This window comes from Pistacia vera, unplaced genomic scaffold (assembly GCF_008641045.1).
Source record: "Pistacia vera cultivar Batoury unplaced genomic scaffold, PisVer_v2 Contig198, whole genome shotgun sequence".
NCBI lineage: Eukaryota > Viridiplantae > Streptophyta > Magnoliopsida > Sapindales > Anacardiaceae > Pistacia > Pistacia vera.
The window spans coordinates 143,360-161,217 of NW_022195999.1; the positions used below are offsets into that span (position 1 = coordinate 143,360).

At 34.7% G+C, this 17,858-nt stretch overlaps 3 protein-coding genes across 3 annotated transcripts; 1 reads left to right on the top strand and 2 right to left on the bottom strand.

The window, feature by feature from the left end:
- The first annotated feature begins 1,035 nt into the window (after window positions 1-1,035).
- LOC116128268 lies at window positions 1,036-4,465 on the top strand. Its single transcript, XM_031413983.1, has 9 exons — window positions 1,036-1,271; window positions 1,548-1,624; window positions 2,188-2,416; window positions 2,535-2,689; window positions 2,829-2,874; window positions 2,974-3,065; window positions 3,246-3,342; window positions 3,575-3,631; window positions 4,004-4,465. The coding sequence occupies exons 1-9, from the start codon at window positions 1,134-1,136 to the stop codon at window positions 4,118-4,120; spliced, it is 1,008 nt and encodes a 335-aa protein (XP_031269843.1). The 5' UTR covers window positions 1,036-1,133; the 3' UTR covers window positions 4,121-4,465.
- Window positions 4,466-11,549: 7,084 nt separating this feature from the next.
- On the bottom strand, window positions 11,550-14,808 carry LOC116128240 (putative disease resistance protein RGA3). The gene is made up of 2 exons (XM_031413964.1): window positions 11,951-14,808; window positions 11,550-11,840 (listed from the first exon to the last, which is right to left on the bottom strand). Exons 1-2 carry the CDS (start codon window positions 14,238-14,240, stop codon window positions 11,821-11,823), a joined length of 2,310 nt encoding a protein of 769 aa, XP_031269824.1. The 5' UTR covers window positions 14,241-14,808; the 3' UTR covers window positions 11,550-11,820.
- Window positions 14,373-14,852, bottom strand: LOC116128242 (putative disease resistance protein RGA3). The gene has a single exon (XM_031413966.1). The coding sequence runs from the start codon at window positions 14,850-14,852 to the stop codon at window positions 14,373-14,375; it is 480 nt and encodes a 159-aa protein (XP_031269826.1).
- Between the last annotated feature and the right edge of the window lie 3,006 nt (window positions 14,853-17,858).

A 17,858-nucleotide genomic window follows, 5' to 3' on the forward strand; every position in this document is an offset into this window, starting at 1 on the left:
ACATAATAAAACCAAAGCTGCCCAAATATTTATTTTATTTAAGGAGGCTATATTTTTAAGATTTTTAGAATGTCAAAACTAGTTGCCTAATCTAGCATGGTGGTTGGTCAATACATACCCATATTAGATTAACCATTTTATATTTGGTGGGTATTAAAAATAATAAAAATCCAATGCGTATTTTGAGGATAGATTTCTTCGAAATGTTGTGTATTAAGATTTTTCGTATAATTCACTTGGCCTGTCGTCATATAGTAAGATTATCTAGAGATCTTGTGTATGAGTCTCTTCAGTAGTCATTTATCACATTTGTAACTTATCTGACTCATTGAATTTATAAGATGTTTAATAGATCTCGATAATTTATTAAGATGTGCACAAACTGGTTTAAATATCTCAATTACCAAAAAAATAATTTTTTTTTTAAATATAATCTATAATTCATGCAATTCATATGAAGTTATTATATGTTAATAAAATAATTTAAATGGCAATTAATAAAATCAAACAATCTTTTGATGATAGAGTAGGAAATTTAGGGGAGTGGTTTTGTTTTGTGATAAGATAAACATCATGAAATTATCACCTACTTACTTCATTTCCTTCAAAATTGGCTCATCTTCTTTACATTCTTGTTGACCATTAAATACCCATTTATTTATTTAAAATTTATAATTAATAATCCTCAAATTTAGATTATTTATATATACACTCAAGGTGAAATTGGTTTAAAAATATTCTATATTAATTAATTCTATAAAGAATTTTCTTTTTGAGTTCTATAAAGAATTATTTTAATATGATTTTGTATCAATTTTATACTATATTTTAACTTAAAAAAAATTAAAAAAAATCACTTATTTTAAAAAACTCATCTAAGATTGACTCGAAGGGAAAAACATATTATTATCTTTATAATAAATACAATTTCTTAGAAAAATCCAAAAAGAGAGAAAACGGCAGCGTTTTATGAGCTTCCCTCCTGGTATATAAAGCAGAAAACAAACCCAACACACAAAACCTTCAAAACATAACTGAAACTACTTCTGAAAACCGAAATTAACGTTGGTTTGGTTTAATCGCATTACACTACTTTACTTTACCAAGTTTCTGAATTTCCCAATCACGACTTCATGGACCCCGAAACGCATCGTGTCAGTCTTGACGAGTCGTATCGGCCTCTCCCTTCTCTCTACTTGGCTTTTCTCTCAATCTGGTTCTTCTCTGCTTGTTCTTGGACCATTAATACCTATAAAAACCGCCATTTTCAGGTCATTTTCGTTTGTTTCGTTGATAAAGTTATCAATTTTGTGAAATTTTGAGTGATTTTATTAGTTGGGTTGGTTTTGTTTACTCTTTTCAGTTTTTCAATTGTTGGCTTCTGGGTTTGTTAATGTTGATGTGAGTTTAAAAATGGGTTCTTTTTGGTTTTGAGTTTTTGTAGTTGTTATGGACTTGTATTATGATTGGATGCTTTGGTTGATTTTTTTTCGTTTGTTAATGAGTTATTGTGCTTATTGTGATTGTTTTGAATTGTGTTAGAGCAGACGAATAACTTACAGTGGACGCTGGCCTCTGTTCCGTTGATTAAAGCATTGCAGCTTACTCTATCTTTCCTCTTCTGGTAAGTTTTTAAATTCTTTAGCTTTTGTGTGAAGGCGTTTTTGTAAATTTTTTGAAATATTTTCGTGAACTCTGTTCTTTTCATTGCTGCATTATGGATTGTGTTTTTAGTCAGCCGTGATCAAATATGGTAGCAGGAGAGGAGAGCTTATTTATTTCTGAACTGAAAATAGTATATTTGGGATACAATTTTTGAGTTTTATTATCAAGTTGTGGAATGCTGATTGCTATAATAAGATGTGTAGATAGGTATTATATATCTTACGGGCATACCATAACTATAAACAAATGGAGGAATTCGCATATTTTAGACACCTATCGAATTATATGACTACAATTTTTCAGTTTTGTTATCAAGTTGTGGAATACTGATTGCCATTATAAGATATGTAGATAGCTATTACATATCTTACAGGCATACTATAATTATAAACAGATGGAGGAATTTGCATATTTTAGACACTTATCGAATTATATGACTACCATTTGTATGGCTCTGGTTATATTGCCTTTGTCAATCTTAAAAGTATTCATCGTTGAAGTCTTTGAGCAACATCCTTGCAGGTATTCGTGTTTTCATCTTCAGACTTGCTCTCTGTGGATGTCCTTTGGCGTGTATATAACAGGAGTGCTATTTCAGACAGCTTCTTTTGTGTCCTTCTTGCTAATATCTCATGGATACTGCATCATGTGTGAGCGTCTTTCAGTAAATGAGCGCCGTACTACAGCTGCACTTGGGTGTGTCTTTTACTTGACTCTGGTTGGGTATAGAGCTTCTGTACCTTATTTCACTGTGAGTTTCTAGATTGGTGAATTTGTTGTGCTGTTGAAGTGGCAGAAACTGGTACTTTTTGCTGATTTTATGTTATCATCAAAACATTGCACTGATCTTTTAATCTGCTATTATGCAGGTCCTGCTGCTGCTTAATTATATAGTTTCATTTTACATGATTTTCCACCATATTTCTCAAAATCTGTCAGTATTACGAGAACAATTAGCTTTTATAGAGGACGAAGATATTCAAGCAATGCACGATGCTGTATATACAAAGTACATCATGTTTAAGTATGTGTGACACAATGAAATTTTTAACTCTATGTATATTTATGATCTCTGAATGTGCCAGTTTCAAATGAAAGAAAGAAAAAAAAAAAGTTTTGATGAATTTGAACTTGATGTGCTTGCTTTCTCTGGATTTGTTCAGGAAATTTCAGGGAGCTATGCAGATAGTAGCCATGGCAGAAATTGTGGTATGAATATGCTTTTGTTTCGACCTTCATTTAAACTTATGTGTGTAACTTCATTATATAGGACATAAATTTTGAGATAGTTAATTATTTTAATTTCAGATATACCTTAATGTGGATGACTCTTCAGAAAATTACTGGCTTCGCTTGTTAATTCGAGAATGGGCACAGTTCTGCATCTTTCTGTACATTGGGTATGTTAGATAATCAACTGCACAAGTGCTTTTTCTAAAAAATATTTTAATTTTCAATAGCATAAGGATTTATTTATCATGAACTGATTCAGATTAAAGTAAATAATTATTTTTACCTCTGATTTTCTATTCATCCATTTCTGTTCAGTAACCTTTTTTTTATCTGTTCTTCTCTCACAGGTGGACTTTTAGATCACAAGACTTGGCACCACGTTTCTCTGTTATGCCAACTACAAAGTCTAAAGGGGAGACAATGGTTCCTCCCATTTATAGCATTGTAAGTTAATTTGTTTCTAGAATTTTAGCCTGACATATTAATTCCCTCTATGGATATAAATCCTTTGATCTTATATTATATAGCATAAACAAGTATGCAAGGCATTAGAGCCTCTGGTAGGATTGCCTTCGAATATCAGAACTGCAAACAGAGCCCATAACTGTGTACCTTTCAAGGAAAATTTTTCAGATATTATTTCCTACTATTTATAATACTGAGCATTTAATTGCAGGAAATGGATGCAGCAACATTCAAAGATTTTAGTCGTCATGAATGGCATATTGGTGTTGTAAGTGCTACTAAACCTTTTATCAGTCTTAAGGTTTTGTGTACTATTTTTCAGTTTAATATATTTGTATAATCCTCCTCTACATTAAATTGCCAGCCTACATACACAGATTGATTTAGTGTCTTAATAAAATTGTATTTACCTAAGGTATCAGCTAAGGTACTGGGTTGATAAACATCACCCACTGTTATAATCATTGATGTGTTACATTGCTTAACCTAGTGGTTCTCAAGAGTCAATAACATTACCGATTCAGTAACGTACTAGAACCCATTTACAATTTTTCTAAACGTTACTTTGGCTAGCATGTGATTGTTTTGTGTTCATTATATTTGCTAGCATGTGTACTTACATGTTTTAATGTTGATGTAGCCAACTTCTTATGGTGATGAAAGCTCAAACGATTCAGTATTAGTAGTAATTCAGCATCCAAATGCATTTCGGATGAAGTCAGCCTCTGCACATCCTCAGAGCCTACATCTAGTCTAACTTCTTATACTTCAGATCCCCATTCGGATTCATGTTCATAGAAGAGTTATGCAAGTAAAGCAATTGACAGAATAGGTTGCTGCAATTTGGTTACCTACATCCATTCTTGGTGTAAGACAGGTCCAACGGGCAATCTTATATCCATTTGAAAGCCATACAATAGAGAAATCTGTAACTAAATGCAACAGATGGTAAAGGTTCATTCACTTCAATTAGAGCCTGGAGCCCATCTACATATGTATTCAATATTGTCAATCAATCAAAAACTGTATATTCTTTCCTTATGTGGGTTGATCTCATTATATACCCTTGTCTAATTTTTGGCAAAGATCAAGTATCTACCCTTCCATGAATCAGATTTTTTAGAAGGCCAAATAGATAGTAAAAAGTACCGAGGGCCTGTTCTTTGGTGGTTATTATGTTTGTTTCTGCTGGTTTTTTGAGGTTTTGTTGCTTGGCAAAAGATACGGAGTTTATTCATGTGAGAAGTCCAATACAACTAAGAAGAATATTTTCACCTACTCACTGCATTTACAAATCAATTGCTTATTGTTTGCCCAGGACATTGATTGGTGACAAATCGGCAATGAAAAGAGATGATGAATTATTTCTGTTTATATAAGTAAGGAGCAAATTTGTCATTACAATGAGATAAATATATTTGAGAGATAGCAAATATGTTAGTATATTAGCTTTAACAGAAGAATATTTGTTGTTGTTACATTCTTGTACACAAGAAAGAGGCTTGATGTCTAAAATTTTGATAATTTTTTTTTTTTTTTTTTTGGGGGGGGGGGGGGGGGGGGGGGGGGGGGGCGGGATTGGGGATTAGTTTGAGGGTATTTGAACTAATTTCGAGTCTATAAACACTCTACAAATCCAAAGGATTAAGTAAGCCACAATGTCATTGTGGCAGGTACCCAAGTTTGAACTAGAAACTCAAGGAAATGAGCAAACCTCCTTGATCGTCAGGTCAATCCTTTAGGTTTAAATTTTGATAATTTCTTATAGTCTAACAACCGGTCATCACTTAATAGTCCAATTAGTTGAATATTGGTGCTTGATATGTCCCAACCTCTTTTCTTCCCCACATTCAAGCAAGCATCAGAGGGTTCTCATCAAACCATTGTTTTAAAATTTGAACAGCTGGTTGGATCGGGACCCAACAACTTTTCCAGTCTGGTTTAGTTTTTAGGGATGTTTTGTAATATTTCAAATTTATAGGGACTAATTACAATTTTAGGGGTGTTTTGGAGATATGTCAAAAGTTTAGGGATTAAGGTAATTTTTGGGGGTATTTTAAAATAAATAAAAAATTTTAAGGATTAATTTGAAAACTTTAGGGGTATTTTTGTAATATACTAAAATTTAAGGATTAATTTTATTTTTTTAAAATAAAATTACTGTTGACATCACCAGTCCAACTGGTTTAACCATCGACTCGTGACCTGTCACCTTACGAGTCTCACAGATCAGGTTTTAAAACAATGCATCAAACAACAATGGTGCCTAAGTGGTAAGACATTTCTTTCTCTTCTAGCATAGTACTACTCTCTTCCAGACTAGCTAAAGGAGAAGAAAATAACTTAGCGTGAGGTGACTTTTCGCGGAGAAAAGGGTACATAAGAAGCTTGATTTGATTTCTTGATCTTGAAGTCCATGTCATACATCACCTTTGGCATTGATTCTTAGAGAAATCCATGGCATGGTAATTTATTTTAAATTATTCTTAATGTCTACTTCAAGACATGGAAAGTGTAGACAACGGAACAAGTTCCCAAATAATGTCTTATTCTTGACTCTCTACTTGTGTTTATTTAACGTTACAACAATCCTAGGATAAAAGTCTTGTTTAATGAATTTAATTCAGATTTATTTTTATTTTTATTTTTATTCTCATTAGTAAAATACGTGATGAACAGGTGAAAATACTCCCAATACAAGCGTTTTAACCCCGTTCTAATTATTACAAAAATTAACTATGATATCGTCATGACACTAATTAATAAAGATTGGCTCACAATTCAATCTCACAAACTCTCTCTCACAATCATGACGTGACAACTCTCAATTTGTTAGTTTGCAATTAATCAAACTAAAAAATTCATCAAAAACCAATTGCGAAGCATTACATCAGGGTTATAAAAAAAAGTTTGTAAAATTGGGTCGTAAGTATAGTATTGGCAGACGGTAATAGTACTAGTCAAATGTTCATTGTTTTTGTTTGTAGAAGCTGCTTTCTAAATACACTACCAAACAGGGTTTTAAAACCTGACCAGGGAAGTGACCTGATTAGGTCACTGAGTTGGTCGGTCAAACCGGTTCAACTGCTGAGTCGAACTGTGATGTCATCATACTGATGTAAGTGCGATCACATCATTCTGACATCAACATGACATATAAAAAAATAAAAAAATAATCAAAAAGTGGTTCAACCGTTGGGTTGAACCAGTTGGACCGGCCGTTCATAACAAAAAATCCGATCCAACCACGTTTTAAACTGGGTCATTTAAAAATTTTGGTTTTTTAGTCAAACCGACCCAACTCGATCACCGATTCTCGGTTGGGCCAGTCAAGCTGGGCCGGGTTTTAAAACCATGCTACCAAATATTTTTTCAGAGACAACAGACAAGAACAATACTATGTAGTCTATTTGGTAATTGTTTATTCAAATGTCTACTTAGTCTGACTTTGTTTAGCGAAATATGACTAAAGAGCAAATTTGTTACCATAGAGGGAGATAAATGAAGTGATTTGGAGATAGAGAATAATATGTTACTCAATATTAGCAGTACTTTATTATGATACAAAAACAATGCGGCATTGGTGGCAACAAGACGACCAGTCTTTACACAATTAGTCTAGTCAGTTGAATGTTGGTGCATGATGCATAGAGACATCTTTTCTCTCCGAATATTCAAAAAAACCCCGGGTTGGTTATGAAAACATTGATTTAAGCAACTGCAGGATCACTTCAAACAAATTTTTGCAGTGCCAACGAGCTTCTCGTTTGGCAGCCAGGGCCCTGGAACGATTAACTTTCAGCATCACTGTAGCTTCCCAACCAGACTTGTCCAACAAATTTCTGGTAGTTCTGACTGAGATGTTTGTATCGCAGTTGAGAGCCTGGACTGATCGGTTTCATTGTGAGCATACCTTCCCAACACAAATTGCTGTTTATCCATTTAAACTATCTGAAGTAAGGCCACACCCAAGAAAAACTCCGTTCCGTATCAGGTACAGAATCTTAAAACATCACAGGTATTAACAGAACAAGGAGAGAAGCTTTCCAACAAAAGCTGCTAATAAATCGACACTAAATTAGAGAAAGCCAAGAACTTGGAAGGTAATACGTTTACAAGTCTTAAAACATGAGTAGACAAGGAATTACAAGTTCTAAAACACTTGTTAATTCGGTTGAATTGAAGCATTTCACTCCAAGTCCTAAAACACTTAGATTGTGGAATGCAATGGAGGAAATTCGGCCTAAGCAAGTTCTAAAGAGGGAGAGAGTCTAAACATTTTGGCCCAAACCATTCCAGGCCAAAGCTCAACAAGGGAATCTCAAACCCACCAAGAAAGAAGCCTAAGTGTTGAAGTGGTCCAATCCGGCCCAAGTCTCATTCCAAAGAGGAAAATTCACATGAACCCTTATTGGATTCATTAGCATGATTCTCAAGGCCCAACTCTTACACCCTTATTAGTAGACTTAATTAAACTCATTAATCAAGTTTTGATATAATAAAGTAAACTTATTTCAACTAATGGGGTGGTTAAAGACATAGATGCTAGAATTAGGGAATCATGTCTCTTTTGCATTAAATAGGCATAACCTTGTTTTTTAAATGAATGACTTGTAATATTAGTTTAATTTATTTCATTTTAATGTATTTATCAATTACTTGTTTACCCTTGTATTTGAGAGAACTATTTCATTAAAGGCAACTATTTCATNATACTATGTAGTCTATTTGGTAATTGTTTATTCAAATGTCTACTTAGTCTGACTTTGTTTAGCGAAATATGACTAAAGAGCAAATTTGTTACCATAGAGGGAGATAAATGAAGTGATTTGGAGATAGAGAATAATATGTTACTCAATATTAGCAGTACTTTATTATGATACAAAAACAATGCGGCATTGGTGGCAACAAGACGACCAGTCGTTCCACAATTAGTCTAGTCAGTTGAATGTTGGTGCATGATGCATAGAGACATCTTTTCTCTCCGAATATTCAAAAAAACCCCAGGTTGGTTATGAAAACATTGATTTAAGCAACTGAGGGATCACTTCAAACAAATTTTTGCAGTGCCAACGAGCTTCTCGTTTGGCAGCCAGGGCCCTGGAACGATTAACTTTCAGCATCAGCCTAGCTTCCCAACCAAACTTGTCCAACAAATTTCTGGTAGTTCTGACTGAGATGTTTGTATCGCAGTTGAGAGCCTGGACTGATCGGTTTCATTTTCAGCATACCTTCCCAACACAAATTGCTGTTTATCCATTTAAACTATCTGAAGTAAGGGCAAACCCAAGAAAAACTCCGTTCCGTATCAGGTACAGAATCTATCAGTCAAGATGATGAAAATGATGGTATAAACAATAAGATGTTCAAAAAATTATAATGAGCAGCCTTGTTTAGGGTGAAAATGTAAGCATGAGGGAAGCTCACCAAAGCAAATGTCAAACTAGCAGTTCTGTTTATCAACCACCGTACTCCTCTCCAGTCCCTTTCTGATGCAATTCTTCTGCAAAAGAACTGTTTGATCCGGTCAATTTATCTGATGGTATCATCCACAGTTGCTAAGTAACAAAGTACCAACATTAGAGTAAAAACTTTTCACTAAGGCATGAAATATAGTATTTGGACAGGAACTGAAAAAAAAAAAAAAAAAAAAAAAAAACCTTGAATGATGCCCAAGTTGTAGACATTCCTTTCTCTTCTAGCATGACACACTTCTGAAGATGATGTCTGATGCTTCATTTAAACTTGCTAAAAGAGAACAAAAATAAAATAAAATTAGCATGAGGTACCTTCTCCCCAAAGAAAAGGAGACTTATTTCACGAACCGCAAATGATACATCACCTTTGACATTGATTCTTAGAGAAATTAATGACATGTTAAACTTGACTGACTGCAACAAAACAAACATCAATGAGCCATCACATGTATTAACAGAACAAGGAGAGAAGCTTTCCAACAAAAGCTGCTAATAAATCGACACTAAATTAGAGAAAGCCAAGAACTTGGAAGGTGATACGTTTACAAGTCTTAAAACATGAGTAGACAAGGAATTACAAATTCTAAAACACTTGTTAATTCAGTTGAATTGAAGCATTTCACTCCAAGTCCTAAAACACTTAGATTGTGGAATGCAATGGAGGAAATTCGGCCCAAGCAAGTTCTAAAGGGGGAGAGAGTCTAAACATTTTGGCCCAAATCATTACAGGCCAAAGCTCAACAAGGGAAGCTCAAACCCACCAAAAAAGAAGCCGAAGTGTTGAAGTGGTCCAATCCGGTCTAAGTCTCATTCGAAAGAGGAAAATTCACATGAACTCTTATTGGATCCATTAGCATGATTCTCAAGGCCCAAACTCTTACACCCTTATTAGTCTCTTACACCCTTATTAGTAGACTTAATTAAGCTCATTAATCAAGTTTGGATATAATAAAGTAAACTTATTTCAACTAATGGGGTGGTTAAAGATATAGATGCTAGAATTAGGGAATCATGTCTCTTTTGCATTAAATATGCATAACCTTGCTTTTTGAATAAATGACTTGTAATATTAGTTTAATTTATTTCATTTTAATGTATTTATCAATTACTTGTTTACCCTTGTATTTGAGAGAACTATTTCATTAAAGGCAACTATTTTATTGTAACATTTAATTTATGAAATTGGTTTTATCCATTTGAGAGAACTTTTGTGTTCTTGAGTGTGCATTCTTTATCCAACTTTTGGTAAGGGGATTTGGTGGTGAATCAATTTAAGTTGGTAGAGTAATCCTTTAGGTTTGAAGTGTTTTTACTTGTCTTAGTCCGAAAATTGCAAGTAAGTGATTTGAGCTCTAATCTTTGTGTTGGCCAAATTTTACTTGATTTTTGGTATGTGTTGTGTTGTATTGGTTGGAAATGGATCAGAAAGTACCCTGCATTAATTAACTGCTTTTCAATAACAAAAATGAAGATAAAACAGAAAGTAGGAAGCGCATTTAAACTGATAAACAAAATAAAAACTGTTGATAAAATGACAAATTCAAATTACTTACTCCATGATTCTCAAATCAACATCAGACATGAATAATCAGGTACAAGATCACTGGGGGTGGATTATTCTTTCGTATCAAAATTGAATCTTGGATTAAACTTTCCAGAAAACAGAACACATGAAATCAAATCCGAAAAAATTATATCATTGCTTGTGAGTCTATGACATTTGCAGCTCCTTGCATATAATTCCAATCAATTTTGATGTTGGGCCAGTCTTCTCCAATTTCCTCTAAACTAGGTGGTGGATGAAAGCCCTCAAGAACTAAGTCATCATCCTCATTAATCCTCTCCCATTCTCCGTCATTATCAAAGTCCAAAACACAAACCCAGAAGTTCTATTTCTGCGTTACTTGTATACTCTTCCCATTTGTAAGATTTCTCAACGCTCATTAGCGAAGCAGCCCTTGAAGAAGATTGTTTCAAATCTTTCAAAAATAGAAGATTGAAGGGTGATGTAACGGCAATGTAAACAGCAGCGCTTAAGTACCGTTAGTAAACAATGACGGCGTCGCTCAGTTAGTAATCGGTGACGCTAATAGCATTAGTTAAAGGTAACGACAATGTTCCGTTAGTTGACAATAAGGGTAATTCCGTTACATCACGTTGACAGCTAGCATCCATTAGTTGGCGATGACAGTCGTTAGTTAACGGTTATGGCTATGATTCGTTAGTTAACAGTAACGGCCACGATCGGTTAGTTAACAATGACGGTTATGATCCGTTAGTGACGGTGATGGCTATGATTTGTTAGTTACACTATCGTTCGCCTACCGTCAATTAACTATGTTTGTGAAGTTTCGTTTATAAAACGATAACAGTGATGGGATGTGTTTGCTTATCGCTAATTACTTGACTAATTCTGTTCCTCCCCGATAATATAGAAGTTTGGTTAATGATATATTTATCAACATTTTGTATCTCGAGGGAATCATAACAGGCATTATACAATTGAAATTTTTTCTTCCCAAAAACCATAAATAAAGGATGTGAAAATATATTAATATAAGCTCAACTACAACAAGCGTATGTCAGAACCACACTACTACTAAATTTTCTCAAAGAAATTCATGGCATGTCAAAGGGAAATATCAAAATGCAGAAGCTCTTTAAAAGAAGCCATTTACAGGTATTAAGTTGACAGTTTTTCAAGTCTGATCTGAAGAAATGTATACTTGTAACTGAAGAAAATTTTCCCATCAGTTAATTGTTTGAATTTATTGAAAAAGAAAAAAATGTCCAAACAGGATGAAACAGAGAACTAAAAGAAGAAAATCATACACAAGAGTAACAGAAGTGAAATCCGACTTCGTTTTTACTCCTGTGGTTGGTTGCATAACTATCTCCTCTGGCTCTGTTCCTTTCAGCAAAACACTTCAACCAGCATAAATTACTCAGAATGAAATCATCGAGCAGTTCAACATCATGGTCAATATTTCTGCATATCTCCTGCAATTAAACTCTGTCAAAGACAGGTTCAAAGAATCAAAAATTTTTGCTTATTCCAAACAATAAACATGATATAGGACTTCTAAAATTAGAGGATGAGGAGAAATTACCTTTGTGGGTTGATGGTAATTGCAGCCTTTTGAGATCTCGACGAAGGGGGCCTCCTTGCAGATAGAAATAAGTAAATTTGATGTTGGGAATGTGCGAGATCTTTGGCCAGTCCTCTCCTGTTCCCTTTCTGTAACGTTCTTCCAAAAGAGAACTTTGAAAAAACTGCAAATGTTCTAGTTTTGTCGCCCCCTGGAGAAGGCCGTCAGGCAGTGCATTTAATTTTCCACAGCGATTGATTGACAAGGAAACAAGACATGGCATGATTGTATTCCCGTAATCCCACTCTTCCCATTCGTAAATCTCCCAGAATTCAAGAACTTTCAACTTGGGGAAATGAATAACTGATGAAGATGACGATTCGCCGTCACTGTCTTTCCCCCACACCACTTTTTTCACACTCATCCTTCCATGAATCTTCAGTGATTCAAGAGATGACAATTTTCCCAATGGAGACAAATGCATACAGTTTGTGCAACTGTAGAGACGCAATTCCCTCAGCCTGGTTAATGACATCACCCAATTGGGGTGAAAAGTGCTGCCTCTGTACATTTCCATCTCTAATTTCTCCAAATTCGGATGCGGTTGCAAGGCCTCAAGAAGAAGCAATTCATCATCTTCCTTTTTCCTCTCTCCTTCTCCATCTTTATCGAATCTCAGCTTCAAATAGAAGAGGCTTTTCTTATTGTTGAGAACTTGTATACTCTTAACCTCACTCACATTTCCTAGCCCTCTTATTTCAAGCTTCCCTTGTAAATGTTTCAAAGCTTTCAAACATTCAAGAGTACTACATGCTTTACTATCATCACCACCACGGCCCCTACTTTCGAAGAATTCACTCAATGTTCGGAGACGAGTTAATTTCTCAATTGCCTTCGGCATGTAACTTAATGATATTGTTCCAAGATTAATCAAATGCCGCAAGTTTATTAACTTCCCTATCCCTTGAGGCAATTCTTTAAGCTCTCCACACCAAGAAATATCTAAAGTTTGCAGATTGTATAACTCACACAAAGTTTCCGAAAGTTTTTCTACTCTCTGACCAGACAAATTCAGATATTTCAAATGTATCACCTTCTTTATCTCTTTTGGAATGGCTGTAATCAAATTCTCTCGTATATATCCTGCACTTATATCTAATGCCCTCAAACATGTCAATTCACCAAATAAATTTGGTAGAACATCATTAGGCAACAAATACGGAGAACCTTCACAACCAATTAAGAGACTCCGCAAACTTTTGACGCTACTAATGGAGATGGGAAATGTAGCCCCATTGTTAAGCGTTAACATTGAATGCCGAGCTTTCTCATTGGAAGTGTTTATAACTAGCTCTTCGGTGCCCCCATTGAATTCTACAGTAAAATATTCATTCTTACTAAGAAATTGAGCAAAGTCATGAACTATATCATGCATCTTACAGCTTATGATATTCCCATCTTCGTCTTTTTCAAACTCTTGGAAGAAAGATCGTGATGCTAAGTGATCAAAATACTCTTGGCCTATTGTCTCCATCTCTGTATCATTTTCTAAACCAAGATAACCTTGAGCCATCCATAATTTAATCAAACGATGTTTATCTATTTTGTGATCTTTTGGAAAGATAGCACAGTATGAAAAACACCGTCTTATCATAGATGGCAAATCATTATAACTCAACAACAAAGGGGATAAAAGACCTTTCTCAATCTCCTCTAGTTTCCACATTTCACTATCTAAAATACGTTGCCACTCGTCTCTAGTTCTTTTAAATCGTAAGAGACTCCCGATAGTTTTTGCAGCAAGAGGCAAGCCCTTGCACTTTGCAACAATATCCCTTCCAATTTCTTCTAATTTTTCATACTCCTCACGGGGCCTACCAAAAAATGCTAATCGTCTAAACAACAACCAACATTGTTCCTCAGATAATTCCTTAATAGTAATAAGGTCAATTGATCCCATGATAGATGCAACTGTATCTTTTCGTGTGGTAATCAAAATTTTACTACCATAGGAACCATTCTTTAAACAATGATAAAATGGTTCCCATTTGTTGTAATCTTCTGACCACACATCATCCAAAACAAGAAGAAATTTCTTACCAATAATAGATTGACGAAGACATTGCATAAGAGACTCCAATTCAACTAAATTATCAGTTGGACATTTAAGACCTTCAATTATTGCTTTGGCAATCCTAAACTCATCAAAAGGATCCGATACACACACCCATACTCTTGTTTCAAAATTGTTTATGACCTTATCACTATTATAAGCAAGTTGAGCAAGAGTTGTTTTCCCAATTCCTCCCATCCCTACAAGTGAGATGAGATGGAGGCTTTTTTGCTCTTCATTGCTCTCACTTAACAACTTACTTACTAAAGAATTATTCTCATAATCTCGCCCGTATATTTCAGACACATCAACCAAAGACGTACTTTGAATTCACTCCGATCTTTCTATACTCTTCATTTCCTTAAAACTGTATGTATCTTTTTCTTGGGCAATAGCATCTAGATTTTCATTTAATTCTTTTATCTTGTGTGCTATATCACGACGTAAAACGACTTGTTTGATACCAAAGCAAGGACAAAGGAAGAAGGAACGTACCTTCTGCTTAGGAACAAGAGAATTTTGAAGATCTCCCTCCACTTGCAGTTTCGTGATTTCAGTATTCCACTCATCCAACACATCTTCCATGTCGTAGGATGTGTCTTTGAGCTGATCTAACCAACGTTTCACAGGTTTCTCCTTCACTTGCCTCTCCTCTGCATCAAGTAGCACAGCTTGAATGGCTTCAAGATTTCTCCGAAGTTTTTTCACTTCCTTTTTGACATCCCCAACCAGCCTCACCTCTTCTTCAATCTTTTGAGCAGCGATTTTAACCAGCTGCTCCAAGGCAAGATTAACAATAGCATCAGCCATACTCAGAGATTGTAAACAAAACTGAATGAGTTACAAAGGAGGAAAAATTGGAATATTTGTTTTATGAACATGCTACTGCTCATACACTACATGAAGCTCTGTGTTAGGTAATGCTTTGCTCCACATGCCAACTACTCTTCACAGTGTGTGAAAGCACAGCAAAGAGTTATTAATTATTTTACTAGCTATGAAATCATGCAGAGACATGTTAGTTGAAATTACTTGCCAACAAAACTTCTTCTATCTCTTCCGGTGAACAAGTTGGCATATAATTAAACATTGTTCTAGGATAGCTACCCAAAAACAATTAAAATAAAATAATTGTTTAATTTATTCTGATGACAACCATGAAATGGCTAATTAACCAATAAAAGTTGAGGCAGGTAACTCATCAAAGAGTTATTTACGGGAAAACGAAAGGGTTTTTAATATAAATAACTCGGGGCCCATAATAGTTAACCAAAATTTCAACGCCTATATCTATATAACCACCAAATGCCTTTTTTCCGAAATTATCCTCATATATAAGCAAAATTTTCTCCACCGTTCTCCCATTAAAAAAAAAAAGGTTTGAAGTTGATTTTGATTTTCGACTTTTCACTCTTTTATTGCATTAATCACAGTATATATTGATTAAAATGAGTATTTTGATTGCACTTTGATTGATTTTTGGGCAATTTTAGTGGTGAGAACAAAGTTAATCACGACACTTTGAAGAATGTTGTTGGAGTTTTAGTTAAGGTTTTTGGATTTTAAATTTCTAGGGTTTTCAAGTTAATGTGATTATTGTTGGGGAAGTTATTGTTTTTATGGATGTTGTGAGTGTTAGTGGTATAAGTGTAGCTGTGTTTGATGTGAATAGAAGTGTATTGATTTTGTTTGGGTCGGATTTGAGAAATTCCAGCCGATTCGACACTTAGTGTTATATGTCCCGTTGGCAGGGAAAAATGCATCAACTAAGAAATTTCTTATAAAGTTTCCTAGTTGGCATACTTTTTTACATCAATTGGTTTAAAGTACAAATTTTGTCTTTCTCTATTGACATAATTTTCTACACTATTAGCATAAAACATTTAGTTCATTGACGTATTTTTTAGTCAGTGGGCGTATTAAATTAGGCCAACCAAGAAAGAGTGAATAACAAGACACAATCATTTTAAGTTAACAAATCTAAATGCGAGGGTGAAATGTGAGCATGAGAGAAGCTCACCAAGCAAATGTACCGGACAATTCAGCACTTTGTTTCATCAACCGTATTTACTTTTTGGTTTCAAATGCCTTAATGAATTTTTGCCATTGACTGATTTCATAATTGGTCCTTCCTCTCCGCTGATCAGTGGCAGTGACATAATTTCGTATTAGCTACCAAGATTAGAAAATTAGATTTGCATATTAAAAAAATAGAAATAAATTGACAAGACATAACCAACAACCAGTCCGATATCTGGCACAGGAGAAACATCCGGTTCCTTTTTTTCGGATACAATTCTTCGGGAAGAAAACTGTTTTATGGTCGATTTATTTGGCGGTCTTATCCACAATTGCTAAGTTACAAAGACACAACATTAGCCCAAAACATTTCACCAAGACAAGAAATATTGTATTTGGGTTGCCACTGAGAAAAAAAAAAAAAAAACTTACACTTCAACGGTGTCTAAATGGTAGACATTCCTTTGTCTTCTAGCATATCACACTCTTCTGTATATTAAAACTGATGCTTGATAACTAGCGAAAAGAGAACACAATAACATAACAAGAGGTGCCTTTTTTGTGGAGGAAAGGGAATGTAGAAGAAGCTTGATTCTGTGAAGCTCATTTCATGCATAACTTTTTAGATTGAATCTTTAGAGAAACTCATGGCATGTTAAACTTATTTCGTCAGTACAACGAAACCAAAATACTAAAATCAAGTTTCTTGAATGGAAAAATAGCTTTAAAATTCCTAACTAGTAGGAAGACAATCAAAAGATTTCACAGAGCAGATAAAGAAGCTCCCCAATAATGCTGCATAGTGGATCCAACACTAATTAAGAGAAAGCAATAACAGATGCTTAACATTTCAAAATTACTCCAAGTTCTTGGAAAAGAACTCTGCTCTGAACTGCTTTCCAATCAAATATTGACAAACTTCCGAATGATCTAAGAATCCTGAAAAAGATAAAAACAGAGAGAACATGTCATTTTAACATTCTTTAAAATCATACAAAAATATGGATAAAAAAATTAAATAGGATTTTTAGGGAAAATTACCAGGTTCATGAAGTAACGTCACGGAAACAAAAGGTTTGGCTGCACCTAGCACAGTAATGAAACTGGATCATGAGGCACCAAACTATCATGGCAACGTTACTGGAGCATGAGTTACCAACATGTTACCGTTGTGTTACAACATCACAGTAATGTTACTAGAGCATGAGTTACCTGTAAAAGCACAACAGTAATGTTATTTAACATACTGTTGTGTTAAACCATAACAGTAACGTTACTGGAACATGAGGTCCTGTAACATTACAGGAGCATGAGTTACCAACAACGTTCCGGTTGTGCTGCAATATCACAATAATCTTATTGAAGCATGAGTTACCTGTAATAGCACAATAGTAACTTTATTGGAAAATGGGGTATCGGTAACGTACCGTTCTAGTGAACCATCACAACAACGTTGCTGGAGCATGAGATATTGGTAAGGTTGCCATTGCGTTAAACCATCCATAACAATAACGTTGCTAGAGCATGGGATACTGGTAAGGTTACCGTTGTATTAAACCATCCATAACGGTAACGTTGCTAGAGCATGAGGTACTGGTAAGGTTACCGTTGTGTTAAACGATAATGGTAACATTATTGGAACATGAGGTATTGGTAATATTATCGTTATGGTGAACCATCTTGGTAACTTTACTGGAACATGAGGTATCAGTAACGTTACCGTTATGGTGAACCATCTTGGTAACTTTACTGGAACAAGAGGTACCGGTAACGTTACCGTTGTGGTGAACTATCATG

Coding starts and splice junctions, on each gene's coding strand:
- LOC116128242 (XM_031413966.1), bottom strand. CDS start 14,852: ATGGCTGATGCTATTGTTAATCTTGCCTTGGAGCAGCTGGTTAAAATC.
- LOC116128268 (XM_031413983.1), top strand. CDS start 1,134: ATGGACCCCGAAACGCATCGTGTCAGTCTTGACGAGTCGTATCGGCCT. Junction 2,417..2,534: donor CTTCTGTACCTTATTTCACT/GTGAGTTTCTAG, acceptor GCTATTATGCAG/GTCCTGCTGCTGCTTAATTA. Junction 2,690..2,828: donor ACAAAGTACATCATGTTTAA/GTATGTGTGACA, acceptor GGATTTGTTCAG/GAAATTTCAGGGAGCTATGC.
- LOC116128240 (XM_031413964.1), bottom strand. CDS start 14,240: ATGGGAGGAATTGGGAAAACAACTCTTGCTCAACTTGCTTATAATAGT. Junction 11,841..11,950: donor ATTACCATCAACCCACAAAG/GTAATTTCTCCT, acceptor GTTTAATTGCAG/GAGATATGCAGAAATATTGA.